Source organism: Magnolia sinica, chromosome 14 (assembly GCF_029962835.1).
Source record: "Magnolia sinica isolate HGM2019 chromosome 14, MsV1, whole genome shotgun sequence".
Classification (NCBI taxonomy): Eukaryota; Viridiplantae; Streptophyta; class Magnoliopsida; order Magnoliales; family Magnoliaceae; genus Magnolia; species Magnolia sinica.
Window position 1 is genome coordinate 74,807,386 of NC_080586.1, and position 22,604 is coordinate 74,829,989.

The 22,604-nt window shown below is 39.6% G+C and overlaps 2 protein-coding genes across 7 annotated transcripts in view; one reads left to right on the plus strand and one right to left on the minus strand.

Moving 5' to 3' along the window:
- LOC131226213 (WAT1-related protein At4g08300-like) overlaps nt 1-18,882 on the minus strand; it is a 37,115-nt gene extending 18,233 nt beyond the window's left edge. For 3 of the 6 annotated variants that reach the window (XM_058221989.1, XM_058221987.1, XM_058221985.1), the window contains exons 1-5: nt 18,639-18,881; nt 18,007-18,069; nt 17,322-17,438; nt 5,210-5,438; nt 4,247-4,405 (exon numbers count right to left, since the gene is read on the minus strand). In XM_058221989.1, the coding sequence (XP_058077972.1) occupies nt 4,247-4,405; nt 5,210-5,438; nt 17,322-17,438; nt 18,007-18,069; nt 18,639-18,865 (795 nt within the window). In that variant the 5' untranslated portion in view covers nt 18,866-18,881. Of the gene's footprint in view, nt 1-4,246; nt 4,406-5,209; nt 5,439-17,321; nt 17,439-18,006; nt 18,070-18,638 lie in introns of all 6 variants that reach the window. The other 3 variants (XM_058221990.1, XM_058221988.1, XM_058221986.1) reach the window with 3 other exon arrangements.
- LOC131226220 (small ribosomal subunit protein uS9-like) lies at nt 16,310-17,075 on the plus strand. The gene has a single exon (XM_058222001.1). It carries the CDS (start codon nt 16,499-16,501, stop codon nt 16,859-16,861), a length of 363 nt encoding a protein of 120 aa, XP_058077984.1. The 5' UTR covers nt 16,310-16,498; the 3' UTR covers nt 16,862-17,075.
- Nucleotides 18,883-22,604: the final 3,722 nt, after the last annotated feature.

The following is a 22,604-nucleotide window of genomic DNA, read 5'->3' on the forward strand; positions in this document are numbered from 1 at the left end:
GAGCTTCTATGAGGAAAATCGTGGCTCTATTGGACAAGTACTAATCTGCTTCGGGGCAACTTATTAACAAAGGAAAAAGCTCCTTCCTCTGCTCGGACAAGATCCCAGTGTCCAGGATTCATGCCATTAGCTCCTTACTTGGAATTGCCGGATCCACCGGTACGTTTTCCTACCTGGGAGTTCCTCTATCTGTTGGTAGGCTGAAATCCTCTGCCTTTCGGCCTTTAGTGGACAAAGTCGGGGGTCGTATCAAGGGTTGGACAGCCAAAATTTTGTCTCAAGCAGGGAGAATGGTCCTTATTAAGCATGTTCTGAGTAGTATCCTTATTCATTCTATGGCTGCCTCTTGCATTCCAAATCAGGTCCTGGCTGATCTTGACAGACGTTTTGCCTCATTCTTTTAGGGGTGGAGTGAAGGCAAAAGAAAGTTACATTGGAAGAGTTGGAAAACTATCTCTTTGCCCAAGGAAGAAGGTGGTCTCAGCATCAGGAAACTTGCTGACATGATGCAAGCCTTTAACATTAAAATGGCTTGGGTGCTAAAATTTCACAAAGATTCAAGTCTCTGGGCCTCTTTCTTGGCTGCTAAATATAACTTCTCCCACGAACCGATGAGGGCTGATCTCATTCAGAGAAGAGCTTCCCCCTTCCTTAAGCGGATCCTTTCTAAATTTGCGCTCATTGATGACAAGGTCCAATGGAATGTTGGCGCGGGTGATTGCAATTTTTGGCAAGCGAATTGGACAGGCCTTGGCCCCCTTCAGAACTTTCTCTTGTCAGATGTTGCAGCCACAGTCCAGCCCCTGAAGGTTAATCAGGTGTTGGGTCCCTCGGGTCCGCTTCCGCCATCAATTGCCCTCTCCATGCTCCCTAATGAGGTGACTGATTTCATCTTCCACCATGGTTTCTGCATCTCCACTGAACCCGATTATCCCCTGTGGCCTTTCACCTCTTCAGGTTCCTTTTCTGTCAAGACCACTTGGAACGTCAGTAGGCTATCTGGCCCCTCAAAGGAATGGGCGAAGTGGGTATGGCATGATCAGCTTCTGCCAAAAATCTCTCTTTTCCTATGGAGGCTTCTCCATAATGTGATTCCCCTTCAGTTATCTGTCTAAGCTAAAGGCGTTTCTCTGGCCTCTAAATATTTGTGATGCCGAGACGGATTTGAGCAGGGCCCAGACGCAGAGTCTTATTCTCATCTTTTTTTGAACGGCCAGATTTCAAAATTAGTTTGGAACTTCTTTGGTGTTCAGGCGGGGATCTCCATCATGCAAGCGTTAACAGTTCAATCCAGAATCATACAATGGAGAAGGGCCTATGCTGGTAGGAGAATCCAAGGGAAACGTCATCTTTACACCCCTGCATTCATTTTGTGAGAGCTTTGGAAGTCTAGGAATGGGGCTTTTTTCGATGACAGGCTGATGAACCACCAGTCGATCATAGCTAAAGTTCTCTGGTGGTTATCTTGTGACAAGGAGGAGGTGGCAAGATTCAGGTTCTCCCAGTGCCTCCAATCTGCGGATGGGCTTCATTCGGTTAGAAATTCCTGTCGTCATCAATTGTCGCCAATAGTCATCCGATGGCAGAAACCACCCACTGGTTGGGTTAAAATCAATGTTGACGGCTCTTCTAGAGGTAACCCGAGCCTGGCAGGAGGAGGTGGTGTTTGTAGAAATGACAAGGGGGATTTTATCTTTGGATTTGCTACAAGTTATGGTCTTATGACAAACATTAGTGCTGAGTTCAGGGCAGTTCATGATGGACTCTTTTTGTGCTTGGAGAAAGGTTTCTCCCAAATCATTGTCGAATCGGATTCGGATATGGTGATTAAGGTTTTCAATGAGGGGGGCAAGATTGGCTGGGCTTGGAAAGGTTGGAAAACCATTACTGACAGGCTCAGTCGGCTTGCTTCGGTGAATTTTAAGTACACTTTTAGGGAGGGCAACGACATGGCAGATGGCCTTGCTCGCGTGGGAAGTATGTCCCAATCACGTTTAATTTTCTCATGCACTGCTGATCTTCCTCGACATGTGCGGGGCGTCCTTTTCCTTGACAAGGTGGGGCTCGGAGCAATTAGAGAGAGGAAGCTTTAAGTTGTGCCCTCTCCCCGGTTTCCTCTTGTTTTTTTCTGTTCCGCTTTACGATAGGTTTTCCTTTGGTCTTTTTTCGGAGGACGACCCGAAGCTTTGTAATTTTTGTCCAGAATGAATATATCTCATAATTTTTGGAAAAAAAAAAAAAAAACTATAACTAAAACTCCCTAAAATTCGTAACTTACCATAAATAGTAAATTTACTTTTTTATAGTAAGTGTCCTATGTGGCTTAACTACGTTATTCTCCTAATTTTTATAAATACTTTTCATGTTGGACACGACTCCTAAAGCTCAACGGATGAAGAGTTATAATCAAATTGAAACTAACTAAAAATAGTAAAAACGGAAATAAACATGGAATTCGACCGTCCATATGATGGAATCTCTCAAATTCGGCATGGGCAACCTAGCATGGCCAGGTTGGTAGGCTAAAGTAGCTCATCATTTATGGTAGTCGAGTAACTCATTCCGATTTGCGGGATATGCTTGTTTTAAGGTTCTGACAGTCTTAATGACTTCTGCCTCTGATCGGGCCTTCTCTGATCCATCTTGGACATAAAAGTGTCCGCGACTCGCTCTACATCAGTTACTTCTAAAACTAAATGGCTTGACTCATGAACACAGAGTCAATTCAAATTGCTATGCTCTTGGTTGGATGTCCTGTAAACTTGGTTTTTGTCATAGTTCTAAAACATGACTTGAAACTTTGCCACATTAAGTCGACTCAGTTAGATTTCAAGCCGAGTCGCTGAGAAACTCAGTAAGGGCCTGCTGATGTAGAGCAAGTCGCAGGGACTTTCATGGCAAAGATGGACTAGAGAAAGCCTAATCGAAGGCGGGCATGATCCAGACTGTCAGGACATTAAAATAGTCGTATCTCGCAAATTGGGATTAGTTTTTCAACATATTATATATGATTTTTTGGTAGGAGAACCCAATTAAGCCAACCAACATGGCTGTGCTGGGTTGCCCAAGCCAGATTTGCAAGATTCCATCGGATCTACGGTCAAAAGTCTCATTTATTTTCATTTTTACTATAAATAATAAGTTTTAGTTCATGTATAACTTTTGATACTTTGATTTGTATAAGTCATGCCCAACATAAAAATAAAAAATTAATTAATTTTTTTTTTTTTAAAAAAAGGCTTAGAAAAGTTACGAGAATAATATGTAGTTGGGGCAAATTAGACACTTTCTATTTTCGGTGAAATACCATGAAATCTAATAGGAATAGAGGTCATCTATGAATAGCAAGTTTACTATTTATAATAAGTGACATTTTTAAGGTGATTGAGTTACAATCTAAGTCGAAAACTCCATCCTAAGCTTGAGTTCCCTATATCTAAGAGTTGTAATTTTATTTTATTTTATGATCAATCAAGTTATTTCAAATTTATTAGATATTATCTCTACTTTTATTCATCGTGAATTCAAAGAAGCCCTGTGAGAAGTCTAGAGAGCTCCATGGATTTGGAGTAGATATCCCCCGAGGAAGATGAGGATCGACCTCATCACGTTGTCTCGGCTAGACTCAAAGAGACTCATCCAATCAATATGCCCGCTGTTATAAATTTAACTATTTTAAATATTTATTAACATTTCTAATATATTTTCAATTTACAATAATTAAATATTGAGTTGGGTTGGGTCAACTCTTCAAGCTAACTTAACCTGGTAGAACATCGAGTTAAGTTTTCAGGTTTTTGAACCAAGGTTGCTAGTGATTCACTGACTCGGTTAACTCGAAGCGACTCACAGTTAGTCGCAATATCATACTTTTTTTAAAAAAATAATAAAAAGGAGGTGAGAGAAGGAGATTTAAATTCAAGATTTCTTTTTAGTAAAGACTCTCAACGAGTGATACATTTATGCGACATGCATCGTTCTAGCGGTCCTCCTGAAACCCAACGAATTGGCACAAATCAATGCAGTTGTGTGATCCACAGATTAGTGGATTGGGGACTGTAGTTTTTGCACATGACATCTACTCTGCGGTTCCACAATATGAAAGGCTTGGATTTCACACCTGCAAGCAGGAGTCTCTTGTAAAGTGGATTCACGTGTACGCATGTTGGTGCAGCTTTCACTTCTTTTTTTTTTTTAAAAATAATAAAAATAAAAATAAAATAAAAAAATTATAACATTTACTTACACAATATAGGATATTCCAGAGGTCGATGTTGAATCCAACGGTCCACGCCTTGGGTTTGTGTACCATGCATGCCGTGAAAACAGCTGATTGGGCCCCACCAACTAAGCTCATCCACGTTGTTAGTGAAAGCTGAGCCGGGTATTTCTTCAATGTGATTGCCTGCACTACCCATGGACGACGTGCGTCACATTTTCGACCACTGTTAATGCTGGTTAAAGTTCAGAAATCTCTTAATCAGGAGAAATAAAATGCAACCAATAATCATACATCTGGACCGTCCAAATGGTGGGACCATTGTTGATTAAGGTTGGAAACAGGCCCGGTTAGCCGTAGACGGAAATAGGGCAGGCCCAGCACTGTCGGATTGGCCCCATTATGTCATGATAGGCCCGAATTTGTTAACCTGATTGACGACTGGATCGGACGATCAATCTCTTTTGCCAAAATGCTATTAAGGCGCAGTTCACTACCTGGAGCAGGATTGGGCGTGCCAGGCCCGGATTGTATCCACACGGACAGGTCTGGTCGGCCTACAGGCCAGCTGATTGACCCATTTCATAGATGATTGAGCCACAGTTAAGAGGGTGTGGGTTGATTATGGTTAGACATAACTGGGCCAGTTAGGGCACCCATGCCAGCCTGATCCAATTCCCAAAAAGGGTTTTTACACCTGCTATTTTCTGTTGACTCCAACAAACCAATTTGATTGGTTTTTGTCTTGTCAGCTCCTTAGCTCTTATTTTGTTAAGCGGAAGATGAGATGGTGTTTGCACAAGTGCATCTAAATGCACAAAACAAACTGAGGTTCGTCTCAAAATGTTGTTTTGGCATCAAATGCCGTTGTGAGGGTGCATCCAAATGGGCCCTTAAGTTGAGAGAGAGATGGTGTGGAATCCTTAAATTGAGAGAGAGAGAGAGAGAGAGAGAGAGAGAGAGAGAGAGAGAGAGAGAGAGAGAGGATACCTGCATGATATACCATAGAGCACATGAGACGCAGAATGCAACTGTAAGAATGGGTCCCTTGATCCAACTTTCATGGATGGTAGTACTTCCTTGGACGTGAATAAGAGCATCCCCTAAATTCCTCAAAACAGGTCCTTTATAGAGTGTCATGACCGTCACACCCGCCAGTGAAACCAGGGTCCCAACAATCTTTGCCATCCCACGAGTGCTCCTATCCAGACGCTCCAATCTAAATCAATTTGCATACTAAAATTCGTCAAAACTAATTTGACCTTGTTGACACTAATGTGTGTGTGTGTGTATATATTTTATTGTATGAAAATAAATTCAATTCCTTCAGATCTTCAGGCTGGAAAGACCTGTAAGGACAGGATACCTTGTAAGGAAAAGATTCAAAATATCAAAGATTCGTAGTAGTCTAATCTAACATTTCTTTTTCACTCTATTAGCATCCTCCATCTGTGGAGAGCTCCATTAAATAAACAATTCATATCACCAAGACATGAACTACATCTAGTGTTGATTGATGTCTTAAATTTGTAAATCAACAGGTCTGTCGATGACAGCTTGATGCCATCGAGCAGACTTCGATGCCATCGAAGGTTGCTCGATACCATTGAAAAAATTCAAAAATTTCACAATTGGTTGCTGCACACTTTGGGTGTCCCACTCTATGCCATCAAAAGGGGTTCGATGCCATCGACGACGTCGAAGTGCCATTTAGAAAATACGGAAAATACATATTTAGTTGCTGGAACATTTTGGTGTTTAGTTCGATGACTATATCGGATTTAACATCTACATGTATGTGGCGTGTACATTTGTGCCATATGAGCGAATAAGGCATGAACGTACTTTCTAACCATTGTTTAATTTCATATTTTAAAAGTTTTGATTTAAGTATATACGAGCATTGTATATATGGTAAACATTCAAGTTTATTTTTTAAATCTAAAAAACATGTATGTAAGGGTGTTCTTGATTATATGCATTCTGATGTATAGGGGTCATCGCCTGTGGTTTCTGGTAGAGAGTCATCGTGATTCGTCATGATCATTGATGACTATTCTAGGAAGGTATGGATTTATTTTATGAAAAATAAATCCGATATTTGGTTATGAAGCTTACTTTCATGTACCATCAGTTGAGAGAGATAAGGTAGACCAAAGAGCCAAAAGTACATCTTTATTGTATATAGTGGTGGTGTGAAGGGGTACAAGTTGTATAACCGGGTCACATAGAAAATCATCATTAGTCGTGACGTCAAATTCGATGAACGATCATTGTTTCGTAAGGATGAGCACGAGGAGCCAGAAAAGTTGGTGGTGGACGTTCAGTTAGACAGAGATACAAAAGAGGTACCAGAACAGGTGGAGTAGCCACTTGTGAGAAGGAATTCGCCGCGGGATCACAAGTTACTAACAAGATACAGGGATGACTCAAATATCGTATATGCCCTCATTACAAATATTGGGAGTTCGTCTACTCTTCAAGATGCTCCTGATGAGTCTGACGTTGAAAAATAGCAAGCAGCGATAGACGATGAGATGGACTCCTTATATAAGAACGAGAAGTGAGAGCTGGTGGAGCTTCTTGTTGGTTGTAAAGTGATCAAGTGCAAGTGGATCTTAAAGAAAAAATATAATAGGTATAAGGCATGGTTGGTAGCGAAGGGATATACTCAGGGAGGACTCGACTTCACTGAGATATTCGCACTTATGATGAAGCAAGTATCTATCCGATTCGTATTAGCACTGGTTGCCTAATACAATCTCAAGCTGGAGAAAATGGATGCGAAGACTGCTTTCCTGCATGGGGAATTGAAAGAACAAATTTACTTAAAGTAATAAGAAGAATTTGAAATAAAAATGGCAGAGAATAAGGTTTGTAGGTTGAAAATGTCATTGTACGACCTGAAATAGTCACCTAAGCATGGTATAAAAAGCTTGATTCTTTCACGATGAGTCAGAAGTATACTAGGAGTGAATATGATCATTATGTCTATTACAAGACACTGCGTGATTGTGAATTCATTATCTTGGTATTGTACGTTGATGACAGGCTTATTGCCAATCACGGCATGTTTGAGATCGACTTACTGAAAACTCAGCTATTAGGGACATTTAAGATAAAAGATCTGAGGGCTGCAAAGAGGGTTCTTGTCACTGATATACACAGAGATAAGAAAATGAGCAGGATTTGGTTATCTTAGAAGGAATGCCTTAAGAAAGGTATTGCTGAAGTATTGGATGGCAGGGCAAAGCTGGTTAGCGTTCCTCACGCGGCTCATTTTAAGCTTTCTTCTGAACAGTGTCCTAAAACCAATGAAGAAAAGAAGAATATGTCTCATGTGCCTTATTCGAGTGCTTTGGCAGCTTGATGTATGTCATGGGATGTACTAGACCAAATATTTCACATGCGATTGGTGTTGTTAATAAATATATGTCTAACCCCAGAAAACAACACTGGGAGGTAGTGAAATGATTAATTTGATACATTCGAGGTACGTAGGACTACGTCTTATCTTTTAAGAAAGCAGGGGCTAAGTTAGTAGGGTATGTGGATTCTGGTTACGCGAGCAATGTGGACAGTAGGAGGTCAACTTCCAGCTACTTATTTTGTGCTAGCAGTTAGAGTAATTAGTTAGATGTCGAAGCTTCAAAATGTGGTGGCACTTTTCACGACCAAAACTGAGTATGTGGCAGTAACAGAGGCATTCAATGAAGGTATTTGGTTAAGAGGGATGATAAATCAGTTAGAGCTTCAGCAAGAGGCCATACCGGTTAATTATAACAGTGAAAGTACAATCGATTTGGCTAAAAAAATTATTTATAACTTACGTTTTAAATACATTGATATTTGTCATCATTTTATCCAACGGGTGCTCGAGGAAGGAGGTATGCACGACTCTGAAGAAGATTCACTTGAGCGTGATTCCGACGGACGTGCTCACTACGGTGGTTCCCTCATAGAAGTTTAACTTCTAAACTACTTCTCTGGTTTTGGTGAAGGCATAAATGGAAGACGGAGTGTGCACGAGAAGTGATGGTAGAACTATGATGTAAGGTAGAATTAGAGATTGGCGATTGAAGACATAGTGAAGATTATTAATTGATGTCTTAAATTTGTAAATCAACAGGTCTGTCAATGATAGTTTGATGCTATCGACTAGACTTTAATGTCATCGAAGGTTATTTGATGTCGTTTGAAAAATCTGAAAATTTTACAATTGGTTGATGGACACTTTAGATGTCCTGCTCGATGTCATTGAAAGGGGTTTGATGCCATCGATGACATCAAAGTCCCATCGAAGTGCCATTGAGAAAATTCTGAAAATACATGTTTAGTCATTAGAACATTTTGGTATTTAGTTCGATGACATCAAAAAGGTTCAATGTCATTAAAGTGACATCAAACGATCACATAGAGTTACGCATAGTTGCATAAGTGCGGGATTTGTTTCCTATTTCGATTGTGATTCTCTTAGAGGTTATATATATGGGTGTAATAGGGAATATGGGATATCTCAAGGCTTTCTAATTCATTCTATAAGGATTTCAATGGCTTGTAAGGAAGATTCGAGGCTTGTTCAAATCAGGTCATCTCTATTTCTTATAATTTTTTACTTTTATCGTGCGTTATTGTTGTTTTGTGCCGTGGTTTTTTCCCACGAAGGTTTTTCCACATTAAATTCAGAGTGTTTGTAATTGGACTTGGTTGTGTGATTGGAATACTTTGCTTGACTCATCTCTGTGTGCTTCCACGCTCCCCCAACAACTAGTGTCCTTAAACTGCATGTGTAGTGAACATAAGTTGGGGCCCACATGATGGAATGATCCATATTGAAGTTGGGGCCCCACATAATGAATGGTCTACATCAAGGTGGGCCCACGTAATGGAAATATAGGGCCTCACATGACGGATGCCTCATATAAAACTGTAGCTCCTTATGATGGACACTCCACATCAAGTGGTCCCCACCATAATGAATGGTCCATATCCAAGGTCTTGTAGGATGGATGACCCACATCCAAAGTGGCCCAACATGATGGATGATTCAGGTAGAAGGTCTACCATACATGATGGATGGTGGACATCAAAAGTGGGCCCTGCATATGAATAGTAAATTGGTCTCATTAAATGATTTTTCAATATGCAGATGAATGTTGGAAATTCAAGAGAATTCGGTCTATTCATAGAGATTTAGAACCCTAAAAGGGAAGAAGATGAAGATTTGAAGATTTGAAGAACCCACATAGAGAAGATCAATGTGCGAAGAAGAGAGTTGAAACATGGCGGATCTGGCTAGCTTGGTGCCAAGGCCATGGGTTGTTGTAGGGATTTTAATGCGATCACAGATCAGTCCGAGAGAATTGGTGGAAATAACCTAGCAATTCAAAGCTCCAATGACTTTGTGGAATTTATAAATTGAGCTGGTGTGATAGATGCAGGATTCAGTAGGAACACATTTACCTGGTGCAATAAGTAAGCAATGAGGAATTGTAAATGGGCTAGACTAGACATGGCCCTCTATTCTTTAGATTGGCTCCAGATGTTCCCTCGATTTCAGGTGCAACATTTACCCCAAGTGAACTCAGACCACTCACCTCTCCCCTTATCATTCCCTCAACACCCCAAGTGGGCCCCACCATAATAAATGGTCCATATCCAAGGTCTTGTAGGATGGATGACCCACATCCAAAGTGGCCCAACATGATGGATGATTCAGGTAGAAGGTCTACCATACATGATTGATGGTGGACATCAAAAGTGGGCCCTACATGATGGACAACCCACTTTGAATGTGGTGCCCTCATGATGGACACATCAAATGTGAACTCCACATGATAAGTGAACATTGAAGGACCTCACATAAATGCTCAATGAGCATTGATGGTGGGCCCCACATGATGGATGGCCCACTTTAAAGGTTTGGCCCACATGGTGGATGGTCCACTTCAAAGGTGGGCTTGATAACTATTAAATATTGCATATTTATCCTCAAATTTGCATCCTTTTCCCTTGCATATGAATAGTAAATTGGTCTCATTAAATGATTTTTCAATATGCAGATGAATGTTAGAAATTCAAGAGAATTCGGTCTATTTATAGAGATTTAGAACCCTAAAAGAGAAGAAGATGAAGATTTGAAGAATTGAAGAACCCACGTAGAGAAGATCAATGTGCGAAGAAGAGAGTTGAAACATGGCATATTTGGCCAGCTTGGTGCCAAGGCCATGGGTTGTTGCAAGGATTTTAATGCGATCACAGATCAGTCCGAGAGAATTGGTGGAAATAACCTAGCAATTCAAAGCTCCAATGACTTTGTGGAATTTATAAATCGAGCTGGTGTGATAGATGCAGGATTCAGGAGGAACACATTTACCTTTACCTGGTGCAATAACCAGGCAGTGAGGAACTGTAAATGGGCTAGACTAGACATGGCCCTCTGTTCTGTAGATTGGCTCCAGATGTTCCCTCGATTTCAGGTGCAACATTTACCCCGAGTGAACTCAGACCACTCACCTCTCCTCTTATCATTCCCTCAACCCCCCCCCCCCCCCCCCCCCCCTTTCACTTCCAAAGGATGTGGACTCTGCACGAGGGATTTTGAGAGTTAGTATCAACCCCCTAGAAGTTAGATCAGAATACCAACCCTATGATATCACTTCTCTGCAAATTGAAGAATACAAAATCTTCCCTGAAAAGCTGGAATAAAGAGGTTTTCGGCAACATCTTCAACTTGATCAAGAGCTCAGAAGCTTTTATGAATCAAAAAGAAGAACAATCAAGGCACAACCCAAACAGTCAGAATTTGGAAAGACTTAAGGTGGCAAAAGGCGAGTTGGTGCGACTCGAGAGACTGGAGGAAGTTTTCTGGAAGCAAAAATCCCACAACAGGTGGCTTAAGGAGGGAGATAGAAATCCAAAATTCTTCCACTCAGTAGCATACGAGCGAATCATGAAGGCCTTCATTAGAAAATTTGTACTGCAAAATGGAATGCACTCGAATGACCAAGCAAAGATGAAAGAAGAGGCAGTGCTTTCCTTTACGAATCTATACAAAGCGGAAGCCACGGACCCCATTGGAGACTTCCTCCTGCCGATCCCTACGATTATATCCTTGAAGGATAATACATTTCTCCTGTCAAATCCTTCATTAGAGGAAATCAAACAGGTAGTTCAGATCTGCCAATTGACGGGGCGCTAAGTCCAGATGGCTTCTTGGGAGCTTTTTTTGCTTCTTGCTGAGATACGGTGGGGACAGACCTTCTACATACGGTTAGGTATCTCTTCCAAGGAGGAAAGATCCCCCATGCTTTCTTTTCCTCCCTTCTTTGTCTAATTCTGAAAAACTCTTCTCTAAAAAAAAAAAAATCATATTTTTGCCCCATTAGCTTATGTTATTGCATGTACAAAGTGTTCTTTAAGGTGATTGCAGCTAGGCTCAACTCACTCCTGTCAAATTTGATCTCTAAGGAGCAAATGGCTTTGTCCAAGGAAGGTCAATTGCAAAAAGCATCGTGCTAGCTCAAGAGCTTCCCCGGGATATCAACAAGAAGGTGCGAGGAAGCAATATCATCATGAAAATAGATATGGAAAAAGCGCATGACAGGATGGACGTACTGGAAGTTCCTCAAAGTGGTGATCCTTTGGTTCGGTTTTAGTCAACCAAGGTATTCAATCTCTTGCGAAGAGAAGTCTCTACATGCCTTTCAAGACTACCAAAGGGAGCTAGATCATCTTCCATCTCCTGTTCACCGATGACACCATCATCTTCACCAATGGTAGTAAAAGCTCCCTTTTGGTTTTGTTGAACTTCCTCAACAAATTTCTGTCTGTTTCAGGCTTGAAGATCAACAAAGATAAAAGTAGCTTATTGCTTCACTCTAAGATGGCAGAAGGTCAAATTAGAGTAGTGGAGAGGTTGTCAGGGATTACGAGAGCATCAACCCCCTTCCTTTACCTCGGGATCCCCTAGATAAGAGGTAGATTCAGGTCAACCTCCTTTCAGCCTATGATAGACAAAATTATGCATCGTATCTTAGGATGGAAAGGCCACTACCTTAACTAGGCAGGTAGAGCTACTCTCATTAAACACGTTTTGTGTAGCATCCCAATCCATACACTAGCAGCTGCAGAGGTGCCGAAAGGGATGCTCGCCACTTTGGAGAAGGGATTTGCAAATTTCCTCTAGGGGTGGACAGAGAGGAAGAAGAACCTCTATTGGGTCAGCTGGAAAAGGATATCAGTTCCTAAGGTAGAGGGCAGAGTGGGAATCAAGGCACTGAGGGACGTTATGAAAGAAATGACGTTAAAGAAGGCCTGGACGATCCTATTCGGGTACAAGAGTAGCCTGTAGAGCAACTTCATGCAATCTAAGTACGGAATTGAAAACCATACCCTAAGGAATCTTCCCCATCACTCGTCGGATTATCCATGCTTAAAAAAAGTGAGGAAACTGTTTCAATTTGTAGAGGACAATTCTTGCCTGCTGTTAGAGGAAGGTTGCACCAATTTTTAGACCTCCAACTAGACAGATCTTGGCCCCTTTCTCGACTAGAACTCAGGGCATATTCCACCAGACCTGCCCCAACTGAAGGTGAAGGACGTCCTTAGCCCCAACGGCATCCTATTGAATGCCCCAATGCCCCCCTCCCTTCAGGAGCGGTTGAACATTTTTAGGAGCCTTAGGCAAGTCATAAAAATGAGGCTTTTTAGCTTAAAATTTTTTAAAAATTAATAAATTCAAAATTAAACCATAAATTTGCTTCTTGTTTTTTTAGATGCAAAATTACTAATTAAACTTTTGAAAAATGAAGTTAGAATTTAATTTAGAAAAATGACGCTAGAATTTAAATTTTTTGATAACTTAATTAGCAATAAAGTAGGTAGTTGTGGTCCTAGGTTTTAGGAGAAGAATTTATTGGGAATTATGCTATTATTTTGAAAAGAGATGAAAGAGTTAGATTGTTATTATTGATAGTTCTAGTTTCTAGGATTTGTTTTTTATTTTCAATTTCAAATTTGTAAACTAATTTTTAGATGTTCCTATTTTGTAGGCCTTTCAATAAGTTTTATTTTAAAAAATTTAGGCTTTTTTTCTTCTTCTTAATTTTAATTTTGCTATAATATAGGACCTTCATAATTAAGAAATTTTAATTTTGCTATAATATAGGCCTTCATAATTAGGGGCCGTAGGCGATTGCCTCACTGCCTACCCCTTAGAGCCGCCCCTGCCTCACTTTCCTCCTTTGTCCTTCAACATGTCCTCTTGGAGGGGATTACTACTCAGTAAGGAGAAGACCACGTCATCTGGACTAGGGAACATTCAGGGAGATTCTTGATAAAATCAACATGGAGGTTAGTTCAATCGACTGGCCCCAGACGCTCTATGGCCAAGTGAGTATGGCAAGTCATGATGCCGCCCAAGATAGCTTTGTTTGCATGGAAAGTCCTCAATAAAGTTGTCTAAATGGAAATCAGCATAAAGAGGACAGAAGTGATCCTTGCCTCATGTTGTGTCTGTTGTGGATCAGATAATAGTCATCAGGAGGAGTCCCTAGACCACCTCTTTGTGGGAGGCACGCTGGTTAGAAATGTGTGGATCCACTTCTCATCTCTCCTCTCTGTTTCCTTCTTAGAAGCCAAACAGTGGCGGGGCAGGCGACTCAGTGGTGGTCCACGGCCAGCAAAAAGTCATGTATCAATATCCTTTGAGGGCTAGCCCTAGCCTTCATTTTCTAGAAAATTTGGAGGACAAAGAACGGGAATTGCTACGAAGAGTCCCAGGGTAAGACGGACTAGACAATTCTCAAGATTCCTAAATGGTTATCTCTTATTGCGAGCTTTTTTCTACTCCCACCAAACAGGGATCAGAGCAACCTGAGGTGGTCCAGGACTTAGCCCTATCTCCAATTTGAGGAAATAGATCGTCCCTCTCTATAGTTAAATGGAGAAGGCCAAAGGAAGGTTGGCTGACACGGAATGTAGATGGGTCTTCTTGGGGAAACTCGATCGGGTCCATCGGGAAGTGGGGGAGTTTGTAGAGATGACAAAGCGAGCCCCTTTTTTCTTTCTCTAGAGGCTATGGTGTCGAATCCAACTTTCAAGCTGAAGTCGAAGCCAAAGCAGTGGTGGACGAGCTCAACCTATGCTTGGAAAAAGGTTTTAATAGGTGGAAGTGGAATGCAACTCGCTTGCAATGGTGGCCTTATTTTCAAATGAATGGCGAGTCCTATGGAACATCTATTACTAGAAGAAACAGTTTGATTATATTCGGGGTATCATTTGTGCCTCGATTGAGCACATTCTGAGAGGCAAATAGAGTGGCGGACGGTCTAGCTCGTGTGGGCAGCGCCAATCAATTAGATAAGGACTTCACAGTAGTTTCTGACCTTTTGCTCCTTTCTTGAGGGGAGCTTGTCCTAGACCGGACGGGGCTAGGAACGGTTAGGGAAAGTTTACAAGAATGTTTCAGCCTTGAGGTTATCATTACGATAGGCTGGCCCCGTTTGTGGTGATGGTCCAACCCAAATTGTATTTCTCTTTACAGTTTCCTCAAAGCTGGAATAAACTTATCAGTGTGTTTAAAAAAAAAAAAAAATTAGAGAAGATCAAGAAAATCAACTACTTCGAATGGAAGAGACCGCTGATAAAGTGCCTTACAGTAAAGTGAAGACAGAGAATTTTGATCAATCGACAGGATGATTTGATCAATTGACAATCATTGATTGCAGTTGATTGAAAGTCAATCGATCGAGAATTTCCAAAAAATCTGATTTATTCGCTGAACATTTTTTGTCACTCTCGATTCGGTCAATGAGATACTTCGATCGATCGAGAAAACACTCGAATTTCGAATTTGATTGTTAGATGATTTTTGTAAACTTTCGATTCAATAGAAGGAAAGGTTTCGATCGATTAAAGAACTTCGATTGTAGTCAATCAATCAACGGTGTCAATCAACGATGTGTGTGAAAGTGCGGAATTTGTTAAGTTGATGCAAATAAAGCCTATTTAAGAAGCCTTCTAAACACGATTAGAGGATAACCTAGGGCTTTAAAGGAGAGAGAGAGAGAGAGAGAGAGAGAGAGAGAGAGAGAGAGAGAGAGAGAGAGAGAGAGGAGCATCATCATCGACCTTCTATGTCGTCCTTCTTCTCCATCTTTCGGTTTTAGTATATTTTTTGTTTGTCTTTCTTTGAAGATTAGTTTAATTAGTTATGGTTGGCTAATCTCTTAGCTAAGGCTAAGGGATGAATCTTTTTGATGAATTCTTATTGTTAATTCATTTTTAATTCAAGAATTCTAGTTTGATTTATGAATTATAATTGATGTGATTGAAATTCTATATTAGTGAAAGTATTGATATGTAAAATCTCTTTATGCATTGTTAACTCCGGGTACGATATATGCTTGGAATTTCCTACAATCAATTAGTTAGTTCTTCACGTGAAATCGTTCAATTGAGATTCATATCTTATTTTGAAATTATAAATTGGTTTTACTATTTTATCTTCTGATTAGAAGGAATTCTTATTTGATTTCAATTGAGTTATCAAGTTAGATTGATGAATTAGCATTGACGATTGATTAAAAGTGGATCCCTAGAGTCTTAGTTTGTATTTATTGATTATTTTTTTACCCAACTTCCAATTTGCCTTAATGGAAAAGCCAAAATTTCTATTTACTTTAATCGTAGTGCTTTTACCTTGTCCCTGCATTTCGACCTCAGTCTTATCAAGTACTATAATACTTCGCTAGCTACCTGCACTTGGGTGTGCAATCAAAAGATTGTAGCAGGGATCCATATGATGGGCGATCCACATCCAATGTCTAACATGATGGAGGCTAAAATATTATAAAACATGAAAATTATAGCCATGCATTCTTTTACCATTTCGGGTAGGGTCTGTTTACAGTAAAATCTAACAAAACAATAGTTTAGATTGTTCTTATAATAAAAAAATTTTATAAATTTTTTTAAAAACCAAAGCATTTTTTCAAAATTCAAATTTAAAGAAGTGATTTTACTAAACAAGCTTATTTGATACAAGAACTAGAAAAAAAAAAAAAACCTATAGTATCTTTAATTCAAAAGCTTTTACTGAATTAGGGTAGAGATGCCGCACAAGCCCAAACACATATATGTGCATTCCAGTGGTACGACTACCTCCATACGCTTACAGTGGTGTAGGGCATGTATAGGCCCCACATATGAAGGCCATCCAACCTGTCAGTCAGCTATGTCACATCATATTACCCTCATGTGCTAGAGTAGACCCTCATGTGGGAGGGGCCTGATCAAGATCAACGGCTGCCCGATCCAGCCGGTGCAGCCGGAGATACTCCGCTACGAGGCTTAGGAGCCGATCCTCCTCCTCGGCAGGCAGCGCTTCTCGGCGTTGACATGAGGATCCAGGTCAAGGGTGGGGGCCACACCTCTCAGATCTACGCCATCCGTCAGAGCATTGCGAAGGCCCTGGTGGCCTACTACCGGAAGTACGTGGACGAACAATCAAAGAAAGAAATCAAGGACATCCTGGTCAGATACGATAGGACGCTCCTCGTTGCTGATCCCAAGCGCTGTGAACCCACGAAGTTCGGTGGTCACGGCGTTAGGGCTCGATTCCAGAAGTCTAACCGTTAGAAGTAGAAAAGGAGAATGAAGGGATAGATGGAGGTTTCTTCCTCCTCTTCTCTTGTCGTGTTCTTCTTCAGCTCTCTTGATTTTGGATATGACATTAGAACTCCGCTATTAATTTTGGGAGATTTCCATATTATCATTTCAGTGGTTTCGACTTTTAAGAATCTTTTATCTTATGTCTGATTGCGAGATATTACGATGTTTTTATTTTTTTTATTTTGATAGAAACTTGAGTTTGTTTATATATATATATATACCTAATCCAACACTACTAAAAAGAAAGTAAAACTATTGAAAAGAAAGTAAAAGATGAAGGGATACTGGTTGATTATAATCGACCTATGTAATAAGACTAGAGTGGAATAGAATTCATATAGCAGACTCCAATTAATTGGAATAAAACTTAGATGATGATGATGAAAGTAAAACACAAAGGGAGTGGTCAAGATGAAGGTAGTCCCACCTGAGAAGGACTGAAAATAAAAATGTCAATGAAGCAATGGTGTTGATCATAGACGTCACGAACATTGGAGAGGTGTATCTTAAGCTCACAAAATACATGTTTAGTGATAAGCTGACCCTGCAATCAAAATTTCCCAATTAATAATGTGTTAAATTCCTGTTTCCTTCCAATGCATATCATAGGGTGCAATCGCTACACCTTGATCCATAGCTCAAGTGGTAGACTGGGTGAAAGATACCTAGTTTCAACACTGGACATGAGGGCAGTAGGGTGTGGCTAACATGGAGTGCGTGTACTAACAAGCTAACAAATATATATATATATATATATATATATATATATATATATATATATATATATATATATATATATATATATATATATATATATATATATATATAGGGTGCAATCGCTTGTTTTGTTTGTTTTCAATGTCATTTGTCTAGTGGGCCCTGCCATATATTTACCGGGAATAGGACTTGAAAATATATATGTTAAAATCAATAGGACAATGCCCCACATCTGTTGTCCATTTTCGTGTGACACCAACCTGATTTTTGGATCGTAAATACATCGGATGATCGGCTCAGATTTATCACACATGCTTCTTTTGGATATTAATGACAACCGTCCGATAAGTATGTGACGGCTTTGCATTCATGTATAATGGAATATGGATACTCACCCAAGAAAAGAGAGTACAGATATCTCCAGAAACAAAGCCATTGTGAGCTTTGGCCTCATTTTTCTGCAACGAAAACATGTAAAACCGGTAGTTAACATGTTGTAGCTGGCAAAAAGCTTTTCCCTCTTTGGTCAGGTATACTTTATTTCTAACCGTCCATTTGGAATCCAACCAATGGATGCTTATGTTTGTTTAGTAAGGGTGCTTTCGACAGCTTGGGCATCATTAGATGAATGCTAGCTTTTCCAAAGGTTAGCATTGGGGTCCTACATCTAAGATGAGGCCCATCAGATTGAGTGTCTGATCACCGAAATATGGTCCCCACACATAATCAGACCTACCCAGCACGCTCTACTTATCCGCACATGTGCATTATCTGGGCCATTCATCAGATGTGGGCCACTCTGAACATGCCAAGTCCAATTATCGACAACATGGGTGCGAGAAGAATGGATGGTTAGAAAAAAAGATGACCAATGATATATATTTGTTGTACCCATGTGACCCACTTGATGGGTGGATCTTGTTGACACTCAATCTTTTTTTCGGTGATCAGAGAGAGAGAGAGAGAGAGAGAGAGAGAGAGAGAGAGAGAGAGAGAGAGAGAGAGAGAGAGAGAGAGTTGCACTCACTTCTCAAGGAAATAAGCAAAAGGAAACATGAACACACCAGCTACAAAGTGTCTGTAGGTCACATAGACATGAGGATTCATTCCATGTTTGAAAGAAGCTTCTGTGAAGAAGTAAAGGAATATGTAGGCAAATTGAGTGAAAACCATGAGAAGGTGTGGCTTGAATCTCTTGAAAATGGCTCCTATTCCACCCCTACAACTCATTGTATGTGTGTATGGCCTCAGCATGCATGAATACAACACAAGCAGCATACCAACTGCTTATATACACCTCAAGATGATTTTGGGTGTGATTCCTCCACGTTCTAAGTATCCTGTTCTCATGACCGAATTCCACCAGTCCTTTCTATGAAAGAAGAAAAAACGTGACTTGTAACGCAAAGTTCTTGAAGAATCCATATTTTACAAAATAATGCCTCCGTGATTAGAAATCATACAGGGAGGTGCCTTCTATGGATAAAATTATAAAAACGCCCTCATTAATTATTATTATTTTTTTTGTTTAAAAAGTGATGAAACTCAAGACTTGCGGGGTCCATTGTTATATTTTGTTTTAAAATAATATTAAAATTTGAATTTTCAAATTTTCGGTGATTTTTCTCTATTTTTGAAAAGTTGTGGTACTTTTGAGTTGTGGGTTTTGTCCCACATTGGATTTGACAAAGTAAACTATCTTATATATAAGATAGTCTTTTTGCCTGGGCTTAAGCCCCTTTCAGGGGGCATGTGAATTTGGTCCTTGGGGGGGGTATGCCAATAGCTCTAATTTATGCCATTGACCACACACGCGCGCGCGTGCCGAGTCGAGCCGAGCCGAGTCCAAGTCCGAGTCCGAGCTGTGTCGAGCCGAGTCCGTGTGCGCGTGAGCGTGCGCGACGCGACGGGCTGGGCGCGGGTGCGGGTGCGGGTGCGGTGTGAGTGTACTCGCGTGGGTGTGTGTATGGGTACTCGCAGGACTGTATGTGCGAGAGTGTACTCGCACTTATGCTTTTTCATTTTAAACCAGAGAGATGCATCCCTTCCGGTTGGTCGCCCCTGTTGGGTTTAAACCCAACGGACCTAACCTTTTGTAAAGGGTGCTTATGCACCACTTCGGAGTCTATATAAAGACTACCGATTCCAATTTCAAAAATACGAAAAATTCTTCTCTTATAAAACGCTCTCTGATATTCGGTTTTAAGTATTTTTTTACTGAGTTCATCGCTGAGTCAACTCAGCACTTTCGGATTAAACTGCAAGTGGTTCGAGCCCGTGTACAGTGAGTGCACCGCTGGGACCGGGTCATAGTCGTTGTATCTTGGAGGTCAATTGTTCTGGAAACCTGTTGCACTTGGGATGCTGTCCAAGGGGAGCAAATTCGATTTCAAGCCGAGTGACTCAGTCACGCCTTGACTCAATTCAATAAGTTCTTCTTTCTCTTTTTTTTTTTTTGTTCTCGATTTTAATAGTCTATTTAATTCAACCAAATATTCCAACAATCTTGAAATTGAATTTGTTGAATTACATAGACTATGGTTACAGTAACAGTAAATGCTTCTGCCGAGTTAGCCAAAATCGAACCGTTCGCTGGACAATCATTTAAACGGTGGAAACAGAAACTGATGTTCACTCTGACCACCATGAAAGTTTCATATATTTTATCTGAATCATTTACTATAGATCCAACAAATCAAACTGAAGTAACAGATGAAAATAATTGTAAAAACTATATTATAAACTCTTTATCCAACGAACTATATGATGTGTATGCTTTGTACGTGTCTGCTAAAGACATATGGACTGCTTTGGAAAAGAAATACATATTAGAATATGCAGGCGCTAAGAAACATGTAATTACTAATTTCCTTCATTATGAAATGACAGACGATATACCTGTCATAAATTAGATTCACGATTTTCAAAGTCTAGTTCACGAACTATCGACAGAAGGAATTAAGTTGGATGAAGTGTTTCTGTCAAGAGTGCTAATAGAAAAGTTACCGCCCTCCTAGAAAGAATATAAGAATAGAATGAAACATAAAAAGAACGGTGTTTCTTTGAAAACAACTATCGTACACATACGAATAGAGGAGGCCAATAGAATCAGGGACCAAAAAGAAAATAAAAATGAGATAGATTCAAAGGCGAATCTTGTGGAATCAAGTCAGGCAAATAATAAGAAAAATGGTAATTGTCATAACTGTGGCAAACCTGGACATTATGCAAATGAATACAGGCGTAAATAATCAATTCAAGAAAAAGAAAAACTGCTACAACTGTGGAAAGCCTGGGCATCATGTCAAAACCTGCACGCTTAAAAAAAATAAAGATAAGCCGCAGGCTAATCTTACAGAAACAGACAATGAGTTTGACATGGTAGTAGTTGTGGTGTCAGAAGTCTTCCTTTTAAATAACTTGGAGTGGGTGCTAGACACTGGTGCAACTAGGCACGTGTGCAAGGATCCTAGCATGTTTACCTCCTACCAAGTATCAGGAGATGATGAACAGGTGTTCATGGGTAATGCTAGAACGTCTCCAGTTGTAGGGAAAGGGAAAGTACTTCTGAAACTCACTTTTGGAAAGACTCTAATGTTGAATGATGTCTTACATGTGCCTGACATTAGAAGAAACTTTGTCTCTGGTTCACTCCTCAATAAGGCTGGTGTTAAGTTAGTATTTGATTCAGATAAGCTTGTAATGACTAAGAATGAAACCTTTGTTGGTAAGGAGTATTATAACGATGGTTTATTTATTATAAATGTATCCAATGATAATAATAAGAAGACATTTAGTTCTGTTTATATCATTGAACCTTTTTATCTATGGCATAGTAGATTGGGTCATGTGAATATAGCATCTTTGAAAAAAATGAAAAGATTAGGTTTATTACCTAATATATCTAATGAAAAATTCGACAAATGTGAAACATATGTCGAATCAAAATTCATTAGAAAACCCTTTAAACAAATATAAAGATCATCTGTTCTATTAGAATTAATACACAGTAACTTAGGTAATTTTAGAAATCACATGTCTAGAGGTGGAAAAAGATATTACATAACTTTTGTAGATGATTACTCTAGGTTCACTAGAGTCTATCTATTAAGAAACAAAGATGAAGCTTTAGATGCTTTTTCTAAATACAAACTTGAAGTTAAAAATCAGTTAAATATAAAAAATAAAAGACTTAAAACAGATAGAGGAGGTGAATATGAATCTTCTCAATTTAGAGAATTATGTGAAAAGAATGAAATTGTTCACGAAACTACAGCTCCTTATACACCAGAACAAAATGTAATAGCAGAACGTAAGAATCGAACTCTAAAAGAGATGATAAATGCCATGTTAAACAGTTCAGGCTTACCCTTAAATATGTGGGGAGAAGCAATTCTATTTGCTTGTTATATCCTAAATAGGATTCTTTCTAAATCTTCTTAACTAAACCATATGAACTTTGGAAGAATCATGTTCCTAGTTATAAATATATTAAAGTGTGGGGGTGTCTTGTTAAAGTAGGATTACCTGAAACTAAGAAAAGAAAATTAGGTCCTAAAATGACCGACTGTGTATTTATAGGGTATGCACAAAACAGTGCGGCCTATAGGTTTCTAGTTTTAAAAACTAAGGATAATATTCTAGTTCCTAGTACAATTATAGAAGCTAGAGATGTAGAGTTCTTTGAGAATGTATTCCCTATGAAATCTAAATCTATAGAAATAGAGAAAGTCAATGAATCAGATATTGCGTCTACTAGTAAAATACTTACGAGAAAGTAGTAGAAGAAATACAACCAAGAAAAAGTACTAGGGTTAGAAGAGAAACTAACCTAGGAGATGGTTTTTTCACTTTCTTAGTAGAAGATGATCCTACAACCTATATAAAAGCAATTAACTCTCTAGATGTAACCTTTTGGAAGGAAGCAATAAATGATGAGTTAGAATTTATTATATCTAATAACACTTGGGAACTTGTAGACCTACCACTTGGA

What these genes read in the sequence shown, in the direction of transcription:
- LOC131226220 (XM_058222001.1), top strand. Translation starts at nt 16,499, where the DNA reads ATGTGGGAGGGGCCTGATCAAGATCAACGGCTGCCCGATCCAGCCGGT.